Genomic DNA, 14,343 nt, shown 5'->3' with positions numbered 1-14,343 from the left:
CTACCTGATAATAGTTTATTATTACTTAGTGTTACTATAACTACCTGATAATAGTTTATTATTACTTAGTGTTACTATAACTACCTGATAATAGTTTATTATTACTTAGTGTTACTATAACTACCTGATGATAGTTTATTATTACTTAGTGTTACTATAACTACCTGATGATAGTTTATTATTACTTAGTGTTACTATAACTACCTGATGATAGTTTATTATTACCTAGTGTTACTATAACTACCTAATGATAGTTTATTATTACCTAGTGTTACTATAACTACCTGATGATAGTTTATTATTACTTAGTGTTACTATAACTACCTAATGATAGTTTCTTATTACCTAGTGTTACTAACAACTACCTGATGATAGTTTATTATTACCTAGTGTTACTATAACTACCTGATGATAGTTTATTGTGCCTAGTACTATACTTTACCTGATGATAGTTTATTATTGCCTAGTGTTACTATAACTACCTGATGATAGTTTATTATTACCTAGTGTTACTAATAACTACCTAATGATAGTTTATTATTACCTAGTGTTACTAATAACTACCTAATGATAGTTTATTATTACCTAGTGTTACTAATAACTACCCGATGATAGTTTATTATTACTTAGTGTTACTAATAACTACCTGATGATAGTTTATTATTACCTAGTGTTACTATAACTACCTGATGATAGTTTATTATTACTTAGTGTTACTACAACTACCTGATGATAGTTTATTATTACCTAGTGTTACTATAACTACCTGATGATAGTTTATTATTACCTAGTGTTACTATAACTACCTGATGATAGTTTATTATTACTTAGTGTTACTATAACTACCTGATGATAGTTTATTATTACCTAGTGTTACTAATAACTACCTGATGATAGTTTATTATTACCTAGTGTTACTATAACTACCTGATGATAGTTTATTATTACCTAGTGTTACTAATAACTACCTAATGATAGTTTATTATTACCTAGTGTTACTAATAACTACCTGATGATAGTTTATTATTACCTAGTGTTACTATAACTACCTGATGATAGTTTATTATTACCTAGTGTTACTAATAACTACCTAATGATAGTTTATTATTACCTAGTGTTACTAATAACTACCTGATGAAAGTTTATTATTACCTAGTGTTACTATAACTACCTGATGATAGTTTATTATTACCTAGTGTTACTAATAACTACCTAATGATAGTTTATTATTACCTAGTGTTACTAATAACTACCTGATGATAGTTTATTATTACCTAGTGTTACTATAACTACCTGATGATAGTTTATTATTACTTAGTGTTACTATAACTACCTGATGATAGTTTATTATTACCTAGTGTTACTAATAACTACCTAATGATAGTTTATTATTACCTAGTGTTACTATAACTACCTGATGATAGTTTATTATTACCTAGTGTTACTAATAACTACCTAATGATAGTTTATTATTACCTAGTGTTACTAATAACTACCTAATGATAGTTTATTATTACCTAGTGTTACTAATAACTACCCGATGATAGTTTATTATTACTTAGTGTTACTATAACTACCTAATGATAGTTTATTATTACCTAGTGTTACTATAACTACCTGATGATAGTTTATTATTACTTAGTGTTACTATAACTACCTGATAATAGTTTATTATTACCTAGTGTTACTATAACTACCTGATGATAGTTTATTATTACTTAGTGTTACTATAACTACCTGATGATAGTTTATTATTACCTAGTGTTACTATAACTACCTATTGATAGTTTATTATTACCTAGTGTTACTAATAACTACCTAATTATTAGCTAGTTTATATATTATTACTCTGTGTTACTATAATCAATTTGGATGATAGTTTATTATTACCTAGTTACGGTATCACTATTGATAGTTTATTATTACCTTAGTGCCAATAATAATCACTCTAATTATAGTTTATTATTACTCAGTTTTACTTTTTTTTTTACTTTTTACTTTTTATCCTTCTCGCCACTGATCGGCTTTGTTAGCTTCGCTTCTATGATCGGTCACGACTCTTTCCTTTATATTCTTTCACTCAAAGGTCGGTCTGCTAGCCGCCCGGGCGATCGGTCACGTCTCTGTCACGCACTGTTGGTAAATACTGGGCATGCACCGGCTCCTGAATGTACCTGAACCCGCTCCAGTGTTGGTCAAGTCTTCTCTTGAAAGAGCTCACACTCGGTGCCGTCACAACACTCTCTGGTAGATTGTTCCAAGAGTTTACAACCCTCACTCCGAAAAAGTTTGCCCTCACGGTTTTCCGGACTTGCGGCTTCTTCAATCTTGAGCTGTGACCCCTTGTGGGGCGAGCGTCCGCCAGCTCCAAGTAAGGACACTCAACTGAGTAGTGCCCCCTGAGATGCTTATAAACCTCAACTAGGTCCCCCTTGCCCGTCTGTAGTATAAGCTAGGCAAGTTCAGGCGCTCCAATCTCGCAGGGTAGCTGAGATGCCGAAGTGCAGGCACCAGCTTGGTGGCCCTCCTTTGAACATTTTCAACCAACTGACAGTCCCAAGCATATCTCGGGGACCAGATGGGGTGACAGTACTCCAGATGGGGAAGCACTTCACTCCTGAAGATCGTCACGAGGGACGGACCGTCAAGATATCTGAACGACCTTCTTATAAGACCCAATAATTTATTTGCCTGATTTACCTTCTTCTCACAATGGCCCGAGAACTTCAGCTCATTGTCAACATACACACCTAGGTCCTTCTCACACACAGTCTCAACTAGTACATTTTCTTCATCCTGTTGGGACATATGGTACGCCTCCTTACCGTTGGTACGCCCCAGGTGCATCCTCTTACACTTCGTGACATTGAATCTCAGCAGCCATTCCTTCGACCATTCCTGGAGCCCACAGAGGTCCTTCTGCAGCTCTTCACAGTCCGCTTGGTTCTTAATTTCCCGAAATAACTTGCCATCATCGGCAAACATTTGTATGGAGGAGGGTACAACGTCAGGCATATCATTTATGAAACAAACAAACAACAGCGGGCCCAATACACTACCCTGCGGTACCCCACTTGTTACAGGTACAGATGACGATTTCGTGCCATTAATCACCACACATTGCTTGCGGTCATGTAGAAAGTCTTCTATCCACGCTAGGACATTTCCCTGAATTCCGTACCCTTCCAGTTTGATTTTCAGCCTTTCGTGGGGTACACTGTCGAAAGCCTTGGCAAAATCTAGGTAAATATTGTCGATATTACCACCCCGTTCTAGAATATAGGTCCAAATATCCAATACCTTGAGCAATTGTGTCACTGAAAATTTGATGATAGTTTATTATTACTTAGTGTTACTATAACTACCTGATGATAGTTTATTATTACCTAGTGTTACTATAACTACCTGATGATAGTTTATTATTACCTAGTGTTACTATAACTACCTAATGATAGTTTATTATTACCTAGTGTTACTAATAACTACCTAATGATAGTTTATTATTACCTAGTGTTACTAATAACTACTTAATGATAGTTTATTATTACTTAGTGTTACTATAACTACCTGATGATAGTTTATTATTACCTAGTGTTACTATAACTACCTGATGATAGTTTATTATTACCTAGTGTTACTATAACTACCTGATGATAGTTTATTATTACCTCGTGTTACTATAACTACCTGATAATAGTTTATTATTACTTAGTGTTACTATAACTACCTAATGATAGTTTATTATTACCTAGTGTTACTATAACTACCTGATGATAGTTTATTATTACCTAGTGTTACTAATAACTACCTAATGATAGTTTATTATTACCTAGTGTTACTAATAACTACCTAATGATAGTTTATTATTACCTAGTGTTACTAATAACTACCCGATGATAGTTTATTATTACTTAGTGTTACTATAACTACCTAATGATAGTTTATTATTACTTAGTGTTACTATAACTACCTGATGATAGTTTATTATTACTTAGTGTTACTATAACTACCTGATAATAGTTTCTTATTACTTAGTGTTACTATAACTACCTGATAATAGTTTATTATTACTTAGTGTTACTATAACTACCTGATGATAGTTTATTATTACCTAGTGTTACTAATAACTACCTGATGATAGTTTATTATTACCTAGTGTTACTATAACTACCTGATGATAGTTTATTATTACCTAGTGTTACTATAACTACCTAATGATAGTTTATTATTACTTAGTGTTACTATAACTACCTGATAATAGTTTCTTATTACTTAGTGTTACTATAACTACCTGATAATAGTTTATTATTACTTAGTGTTACTAATAACTACCTAATGATAGTTTATTATTACTTAGTGTTACTATAACTACCTGATGATAGTTTATTATTACCTAGTGTTACTAATAACTACCTAATGATAGTTTATTATTACTTAGTGTTACTATAACTACCTGATGATAGTTTATTATTACTTAGTGTTACTATAACTACCTGATAATAGTTTCTTATTACTTAGTGTTACTATAACTACCTGATAATAGTTTATTATTACTTAGTGTTACTATAACTACCTGAAAATAGTTTCTTATTACTTAGTGTTACTATAACTACAAATGATAGTTTATTATTACTTAGTGTTCAGTTTATAATACAGTAAGAAGTAGATGTAATACAATTATAAAAAGGTGTATCAGTAGCAGAGTAAAGTTTTTTTTTCAGATAATATTAAGTATATAATAATAACTGTTTAAACTATGTGATGTTAGTTTATAATTATTATATTAGGTGAAGTTGAGTTGCAAGATGTTCGTGGTAAGTTATTAACAGTGTTCATCGCCTCACTTGTAAACATTAAGTCGACTAAAATGTGTTACTTAAAATAAAAACTTGGAGGATTTAATACTTAACTACGTCATTAACACTGTGAGTTGTTTATTAAATTATGTATGACTTATATATACAGTTTATGGTAAAGGTGTAGATAACGGCTACCACCAGAAGGAGTTTGTTGAATTGGTTAGAATTTAGTCTACAAAAATAATACTGTATGATACTAAACCTGACCTAACATACCCATAGTTGGGTATGTTAGGTCACGTTTTATTAGGTTCTACACAATAATATGATATTAAACCTGACCTAACATACCCATAGTTGGGTATGTTAGGTCACGTTTTATTAGGTTCTACACAATAATATGATATTAAACCTGACCTAACATACCCATAGTTGGGTATGTTAGGTCAGGTTTTATTCGGCTCTGCACAATAATATCATGATATTAAACCTGACCTAACATACCCAACTATGGGTATGTTAGGTCAGGTTTTATTATTTTCTACACACTAATATCATGATATTAAACCTGACCTAACATACCCATAGTTGGGTATGTTAGGTCAAGTTTTATTAGGTTCTACACAATAATGTTATGATATTAAACCTGACCTAATTTGCTTCATGTTACTAAATCTCAAGAGGTTATTTCCTCCTCTGAATATTGATGTGGTACATTTTTCTTGCTTATGTCAGAGATGTTTTTATATTGAGTCAACTAACTTCCTCTAGAGAGGATGTACTTTTATCATCCAAAGTTTCAGTGCCAGGAGAGTTGTTCCTCACTTATGATGACATCTTCTGTTTAGGGGGAGGGATGAGCTCAGGTGTCTGGAAAGAAAGTCACAATTTGGGTTAGAAAAAGTCAGGGATATAAACACATCTTTTAAACAGCCTAAATAATGTTAAGTTAGGTTAAGGTTTGTGACTTTTTTCCTACATTCTGGGATGATGACACATCATGGAGAACCAGATCATTGTGTTCACTCAGTAAAGGTTTATTGATTCATCCAAGTGCTGTACCCAGGTCCACACTGACACTTCCCTGGCCGAACCTCCATCTAATGCAGGGGTCACCAAACTACGGCTCGGCGACGTCAGTTCATCAGGCCCGCCGACGGTACTTGAATTTGCTTGATAAAACGTATGGAACACGAGACGTGATAGAATTTAAATTTAAATATTATGTTTAGAATACTAGGAGATCTTCACGCGTGCGGAGACCTCCTGACTGCTATGTGCCTTAAATTTACTATTTTAAATTTTAAATTATTGTATCTAGATTTTCTTGTTTATTGTAATGTTTGCTTATTTCGCGCCATCCCAAGTCCTTCCCCGGCTCGTGGTAGCTCCGCCTACGATCTGACGTTACCATGGTTTTTCGTCTTTTTTCCCAGAGCTTTCGTTCTGGCTTGCAAGTATTGAACAGAATGATTATGCGGCCCGCGCTCGTCATTCTTTCAGTTATCCGGCCCACTGTGAAAAAAGTTTGGTGACCTCTGATCTATTGTATGAACGTTTACAAGGTGAAAACAGCACTTTGAAGTATGTAGGTGATGTGTAATGGTATTTTAACTGGTATGGTTGTTTTAATACATAGAATGCAAATCTGTTGAGGAAGTACACTTCAAATATATACATGGAACAGATGACAGCTGGTTTGGTATGATACTAATTGCTTTAATTAAGTTTTGAACTTTTAAGTGGCAGGTCTTGATGTAAACACTTCTTGGCATTTTCTGTTTTATTGCTGAGAGCAGGTTTATATGCAGCTATAATCTGAGAGAATATATTGTGAATAATCTCCAGGGAAGTGTTGTAAATATCACTTCTATTAAGTGTGAACTTTCCTGTCTAGTGGTATGGAGAGAACTGCCCCTCTCTGGGGTGTGAGAGAGTGGTAGCAAGTTAGCATTGGTTACTGAATCCACTGACCCTGGCTTGAGCCCAGCGATAGATGCAACCTCTGTGATCTAGTCATAAACAATATGGTGAATCACATGTTGAATAATTTAATGAAATACTTGGAGTTAGGGGTATATTTATATTAAGCAAAGTGCTGTTACAATTTTGTAAACCAACCAAACCTGTCTTAACCTATTGTGAAGACCGTGTATTGTAATGCTGTACTGTACTACCTTTTTTGTAGATACAGGTTTTACCTCTCTAGTCTGGCATTCTGTGGTCCGGAACGATTTTAGTTTGTCCAATAGGTAGATAGGCAGTTTTTTTTTTTTACTTATCTGAATTATTATTATTATTACAGGAGTATTAAATTTTTGCCCCTCAGGCCCCAATGTGGGTCAGTGACCTATGCCCGGGTGGGCTAATCCCCTTAAAAAAAAAAAAGCCGCGGTAAATTAACGTTTGTTTACATCCGGCAGTTCGGCTGCTCTCTCTCTCTCTCTCTGCTTGTCTATACAGAGTACAACATTTAACCCTTCAATATATATGAGCAGTAAATAAGTGTTGCTTTCATATTCTTATGTAGAGTACTGACGATATATTTTCACATGTGCGCACTTACATACGAGCAGTCTCACTTTTTTTTTTTACCATTAATGGTTAGCTACTTATATTGTTCCATTTATTAACATTAAATAACATTACAGGTACTTCAAGCAACCATATTCATTTTTTACATTAATTTTACTACTTTTACTTTTGCTTTTACTTTTATCCTCTTCGCCACTGATCGGCTTGTTAGCCGCTTGGGCGATCGGTCACGTCTCTTTTCCTTTATATTCTTCACCAAAAGGTCGGCTCGCTAGCCGCCCGGGCGATCGGTCACGTCTCTGTCACGCACTGTTGGCAAATACTGGGCATGCACCGGCTCCTGAATGTACCTGAACCCGCTCCAGTGTTGGTCAAGTCTGGTCTTGAAAGAGCTCACACTCAGTGCCGTCACAACACTCTCTGGTAGATTGTTCCAAGAGTTTACAACCCTCACTCCGAAAAAGTTTGCCCTCACGGTTTTCTGGACTTGCGGCTTCTTCAATCTTGAGCTGTGACCCCTTGTGGGGCGAGCGTCCGCCAGCTCCAAGTAAGGACACTCAACTGAGTAGTGCCCCCTGAGATGCTTATAAACCTCAACTAGGTCCCCCCTTGCCCGTCTGTAGTATAAGCTAGGCAAGTTCAGGCGCTCCAATCTCTCAGGGTAGCTGAGATGCCGAAGTGCAGGCACCAGTTTGGTGGCCCTCCTTTGAACATTTTCAACCAACTGACAGTCCCTAGCATATCTCGGGGACCAGATGGGGTGACAGTACTCCAGATGGGGAAGCACTTCACTCCTGAAGATCGTCACGAGGGACGGACCGTCTAGATATCTGAACGACCTTCTTATAAGACCCAATAATTTATTTGCCTGATTTACCTTCTTCTCACAATGGCCCGAGAACTTCAGCTCATTGTCAACATACACACCTAGGTCCTTCTCACACACAGTCTCAACTAGTACATTTTCTTCATCCCGTTGGGACATATGGTATGCCTCCTTACCGTTGGTACACCCCAGGTGCATCCTCTTACACTTCGTGACATTGAATCTCAGCAGCCATTCCTTCGACCATTCCTGGAGCCCACAGAGGTCCTTCTGCAGCTCTTCACAGTCCGCTTGGTTCTTAATTTCCCGAAATAACTTGGCGTCATCGGCAAACATTTGTATGGAGGAGTGTACAACGTCAGGCATATCATTTATGAAACAAACAAACAACAGCGGGCCCAATACACTACCCTGCGGTACCCCACTTGTTACAGGTACAGATGACGATTTCGTGCCATTAATCACCACACATTGCTTGCGGTCATGTAGAAAGTCTTCTATCCACGCTAGGACATTTCCCCGAATTCCGTACCCTTCCAGTTTGATTTTCAGCCTTTCGTGGGGTACACTGTCGAAAGCCTTGGCAAAATCTAGGTAAATATTGTCGATATTACCACCCCGTTCTAGAATATGGGTCCAAATATCCAATACCTTGAGCAATTGTGTCAAGCAAGAGCGCCCCGGCATAAAACCGTGTTGGCAATCTTTTACAAGGTTGTTTCGTAGTAGATGTTCCATCGCTGCATCTCTGATAATACTCTCAAGTACTTTACATATTATGCTGGTCAGGCTCACCGGTCTATTGTTGTTTGTGGAGTGCCTATCGCCCTTCTTGAAGATAGGACTCACATAAGCCACTTTCCATTCACTGGGGACCATTTGTTCATCCAGGCATTTACAAAACAGAATCTTCAGGGGCTCTGCAAGCTCGTTGCACAGCTCCCTTAGCACTCTAGGATGCACCATGTCAGGTCCAGGACTCTTATGGACCTTTAGCCTGGACAGTTTATTTCTAATACCCTCTTCTGTGAACACAATGTGGGTCAGTGCTGTGTCGAACCGTCTGTCCTCAAACGCAGGAAGGTTAGTTGCATCCTCTCTTGTGAACACTGAGGAAAAGAAGCTGTTCAATGCCTCAGCTTTATCCTGGTCAGAATCTGCGTAACTACCATCTTCAAGCCTCAGGTCTGATACTCCTACTCGCGTTTTCAATTTCAACTTTGCATAGCGGTAAAACGCCTTTGGGTTTGACTTGACCTCGCGTGCAACCAGCCTTTGGAACTCCTTTTCAGCCCTCCTACACTCCATCTTTGCTTGGTTTCTGGCTCTTGCATACATCCTCCTGTCTTGCTCATCGTTTGACCCAACCCACGTCTTGAATTTCTGGGTTTTCTTCTTAATTTTGTCGACCGCCGCATGGTTCATGTGTAGGGATCCCCTCGTATTTCTAGAAGCACTGGGTTTGGTCTTGGGTATATATTTATCGATCAAATGGGTCATTTTACTAGTTATGATATTCAGCGTAGTGTCTGCGTTCTTGTACCTTAATAAGTCAGGCCAGTTGATACCCCTCATCTCTTCCCTCATCCCATTGTAATTTCCCTTGTAATATTTGCACCTTGGCCTGGCCTTATCTTGAACTAGGTAACAGTTAAATCTGAATGACTACTCAGGGTCTTATTTTCTTCAGTTTTATATGTAGAACCAATCAGTCACTGGTTTCGTAAGCTTTAACATAAACAATGCCGGCAGCCGTCTCGTCTCCTCTAATATTCCACGTATTATTAATAAATTGTATTGTTAATTTTGCACACACGTACATTGATTCAATAAAAACAAATTCAGAAACATTAATTAAAATATATATGAACAGTAAATAAGTGTTGCTTTCATATTCTTATGTAAAGTAATGACGATATGTTTTCACGTGTGCGCATGCGCACTTACATATGCGATCTCTCTTTTTCTTTACCATTATCGTTAGCTACTTCTATTTTTCCATTTATTAACATTAAATAACATTACTTAAAACAACCATATTAATTTTACTACAGCTACAACCATGGTCTTATTTTCTTCAGTTTTATATGTAGAACCAGTCAGTCACTGGTTTTGTAATCAACGAAAACAATGCTGTGTCATTTCCTCGTGTGTTTTAATATTCTACATATTATTAATGAATTGTATTGCTCATTTTGCACACATAAACATTAATTCAATAAAAAAGACATTCAGTAATAAACAACAATGAATCTTTTGTACATAAGAGAAATGACGCTGTTTATACGATTATGCACGTCATCTGCACGTTGGCGGGCCGTTCAAACCCGTTGAAATTCAAGTTTCCGCCGTCAAAATTTTTATTTATTTATTTTTTTGTGTGTTCCAATAAAATACATTAAGAATTAAAAACTCGCAAAATTTGAGAAGCTACTATGCGACATTTAACCCTTCAATATGTCTTCAAAGAGACCATAACGCAGAGAAAGTGGTGCTAGTGCTTCCAGGCATAAGCACAAGTCACTATCTATCCAGGAAAAGGGTGAATTTCCATGGTCCGGCAATTTCCATGGTCCGGCACCGGTCAGGTCCCGAGGTTGCCGGATTAGAGAGGTACAACCTGTATTAGTAATTTAGTCACATAGGTAATGCAGTTAATATTATTCTTTATAAGTAAGAATTATTTATTTGCTACATTGTACAGAAATTTATAACAATCTGATGTTGTGACTTCACTCTCCCTTCACTTGCTGAACAGTTCTGTAGGATTTATTGCTCTTTGTGGAAAGTAATTTTTTCCTCCCAAAGTCTTGAGTAGGTGGGCACTTCCTTGACACTTGGAATGACACAAGGTAGCTCCTGCAAGATGCACATTATAAAATTGTTTCCACATTATTTCAGATATAAAGATGCGAGTGGATGGACATAAGAAAGATACAGGAGGCCACCCCACACAAACATCTCCCACCACAACACAAGATTAAAGCTGTATAAAACAGGAGGCAGAACAATTCCTCACAACTGTACAATAAGTCAGTACAGTATGAGGATTAGTGAACATCTTCAAAAGAACATTGTAAGCAAGATTAAGGTAAATTGTCAACTCTCCAAGTCTTAAGTTACAAATTTGAAAGGCAAGTTGGTGTTCTAGGAAACAGTGAGAATAAAAAGAACATTCACACAAGTGAATCTTCTCCTGAAAATACCAATTAAGTGGTGCACTGTGTTATATATTGTTTAAATACAGTATGATGAGGGTTGCAATGTTTCTACCTAAACAACTACCTTGTGACTCTTATGCCTGTGTACACTGCTGATAAGCGTTCCATTATATAAATGCGACAAGTGTTTGTCTGCCGTGCTTGTATACTGGTGAGACAAAGTTTTCTTGTAAATATTCCTCATACAATAGTGAGCTCAAGAACCACATACATGTGCAGAATTATTAATGCAAATTTAGCTGTGAAGAGTGGATAACTTTTTTATACAGTCAAAAGTTACCCAAAAGTGTGTACACTGAGGGAAATATTTTCTAGTATGGAGTGTTGTAAAGTTTGTAAAAGATGGCCCAGTTTATGAATCAAATAGCTGGACATGGTGGCCAAAATAATTATGAGTGTGTACAGTGTGGTGATTTATTTTACAGTAGTGATTCTCTGAAGATGCATACCTGTATGGCCGAACACATTGATGAGATAAATATTAAGTATGAAGAAGTTGATGAAAGTTTTAACAGTAACTTTGATGTGACACAACATGTGACTGTTGATGAGAAAGATATTAAGTGTGAAGAGTTTGATGAAAGTTTTAACAGTAACTATGATGTGACACAACATGTGACTGTTGATGAGAAAGATATTAAGTGTGAAGAGTTTGATGAAAGTTTTAACAGTAACTATGATGTAACACGACATGTGACTGTTGATGAGAAAACTCGTAAATGTCTGGAAAGTGGTCAAAGTTATAACCAAAAGGGACAACTAAAGGAACAAATAGTTGTACACACTGGTGAAAAGAATTTTAAGTGTGGAGAGTGTGGTAAAAGTTATTACAGGAAGAGCCATCTGAAGAAGCATATGGTTGTACACACTGGTGAGAAGAATTTTAAGTGTGGAGAGTGTGGTAAAAGTTATTTCACAAAGACCCATCTGAAGAATCATATGGTTGTACACACTGGTGAGAAGAATTTTAAGTGTGGAGAGTGTGGTAAAAGTTATTACAGGAAGAGCCATCTGAACAGCCATATGGTTGTACACACTGGTGAGAAGAATTTTAAGTGTGAAGAGTGTGGTAAAAGTTATTCCAGAAAGAGCTATCTGAAGAAGCATATGGTTGTACACACTGGTGAGAAGAATTTTAAGTGTGAAGAGTGTGGTAAAAGTTATTACACGAAGATCCATCTGAAGAACCATATGGTTGTACACACTGGTGAGAAGAATTTTAAGTGTGGAGAGTGTGGTAAAAGTTATCACAGAAAGAACGACCTGAAGAGCCATATGGTTGTACACACTGGTGAGAAGAATTTTAAGTGTGGAGAGTGTGGTAAAAGTTATTTCACAAAAACCCATCTGAAGAGCCATATGGTTGTACACACTGGTGAGAAGAATTTTAAGTGTGAAGAGTGTGGTGAAAGTTATCCCAGAAAAGGTGAACTGAAGAGCCATATGGTTGTACACACTGGTGAGAAGAATTTTAAGTGTGAAGAGTGTGGTAAAAGTTATTCCGTAAAGCGCTATCTGAAGAAGCATATGGTTGTACACACTGGTGAGAAGAATTTTAAGTGTGAAGAGTGTGGTAAAAGTTATTACACGAAGATCCATCTGAAGAACCATATGGTTGTACACACTGGTGAGAAGAATTTTAAGTGTGGAGAGTGTGGTAAAAGTTATCACAGAAAGAACGACCTGAAGAGCCATATGGTTGTACACACTGGTGAGAAGAATTTTAAGTGTGGAGAGTGTGGTAAAAGTTATTTCACAAAAACCCATCTGAAGAGCCATATGGTTGTACACACTGGTGAGAAGAATTTAAGGTGGAGAGTGTGGTAAAGTTATTTCACAAAAACCCATCTAAGAGCTATATGGGAGCGTACACACTGGTGAGAAGAATTTTATGTGAAGTGTGGTAAAAGTTATTCCGTAAAGCGCTATCTGAAGAAGCATATGGTTGTACACACTGGTGAGAAGAATTTTAAGTGTGGAGAGTGTGGTAAAAGTTATTTCACAAAAACCCATCTGAAGAGCCATATGGTTGTACACACTGGTGAGAAGAATTTTAAGTGTGGAGAGTGTGGTAAAAGTTATTCCAGAAAAGGTGAACTGAAGAGCCATATGGTTGTACACACTGGTGAGAAGAATTTTAAGTGTGAAGTGTGTGGTAAAAGTTTTTCCAGAAAAGGTGAACTGACGAAACATATGTCTTTACACACTGGTGAGAAGAATCTTACATGAAAGTTGTGGGGAAAGATCTTACAGAAAATGATGTGGAAAACTGTATGGTCTTGCATGCTGGTAGGAACTATTTCAAGTATAAATACTGTAATCGATTATAACATGCTCTTCAAATTCCTGGGGTTAGGTTCTCAAAATGGCCACGAATAACATTTGCTGACCCTGGGGGAGGGGGCGGTACATTTATACTGTACTCATGTGCAAAGAAATTTATATTTCCTTTATATGTTTGCCTTTACGACAAAAACCTGGAACGTCAATGTGGCATTTAAAAACTCATGCACTGTTAAACAAATGTTAAACAAGAACTCCCCCAACAAGCATTTATAAGGTTTCTTGCAAGGAATGTAATATGTTTTACTTAGGCCAGACAGGTAAAGATCTTGTAACTAGACTTAAACAACATAAATATACCGTAGTGTTAGGACAGGCCAGGAATCCAATGCTCTGTTTGTTTATTTGAGGGATAATAAGCATTGCATTGACTGGGATAATGCCTCCTCATATTACCTTGTAATTCAATTGACAGTAGGAACATTATAGAATCCAGTCTCATTAAACATACCGAATCCGTCAACATAAATTTGAGTAATGGTATGTACAAACTGGATAATTTCGTAATTAAGAAGATTTGTAACCAGGTGAGAAGGTTGGGTCATCTTACCATCTGACCTGACTACCGACTGCTGCGGTGCTTTTTGAAGATTAGTGGGGTCATTACCTAATACCTGAC

General features: G+C 36.6%; 1 protein-coding gene across 1 annotated transcript; it reads left to right on the top strand.

Annotated features, from left to right (window-relative positions):
* Positions 1 to 4,809: 4,809 nt before the first annotated feature.
* Positions 4,810 to 13,217, top strand: LOC121865753 (gastrula zinc finger protein XlCGF57.1-like). The gene is made up of 2 exons (XM_042365302.1): positions 4,810 to 4,925; positions 11,062 to 13,217. The coding sequence occupies exon 2, from the start codon at positions 11,724 to 11,726 to the stop codon at positions 13,206 to 13,208; it is 1,485 nt and encodes a 494-aa protein (XP_042221236.1). The 5' UTR covers positions 4,810 to 4,925; positions 11,062 to 11,723; the 3' UTR covers positions 13,209 to 13,217.
* Positions 13,218 to 14,343: the final 1,126 nt, after the last annotated feature.

The sequence above is a fragment of the Homarus americanus genome, unplaced genomic scaffold, assembly GCF_018991925.1.
Source record: "Homarus americanus isolate GMGI-L3 unplaced genomic scaffold, GMGI_Hamer_2.0 scaffold39074, whole genome shotgun sequence".
Classification (NCBI taxonomy): domain Eukaryota; kingdom Metazoa; phylum Arthropoda; class Malacostraca; order Decapoda; family Nephropidae; genus Homarus; species Homarus americanus.
This window is presented reverse-complemented; position numbering and strand designations above follow the sequence as displayed.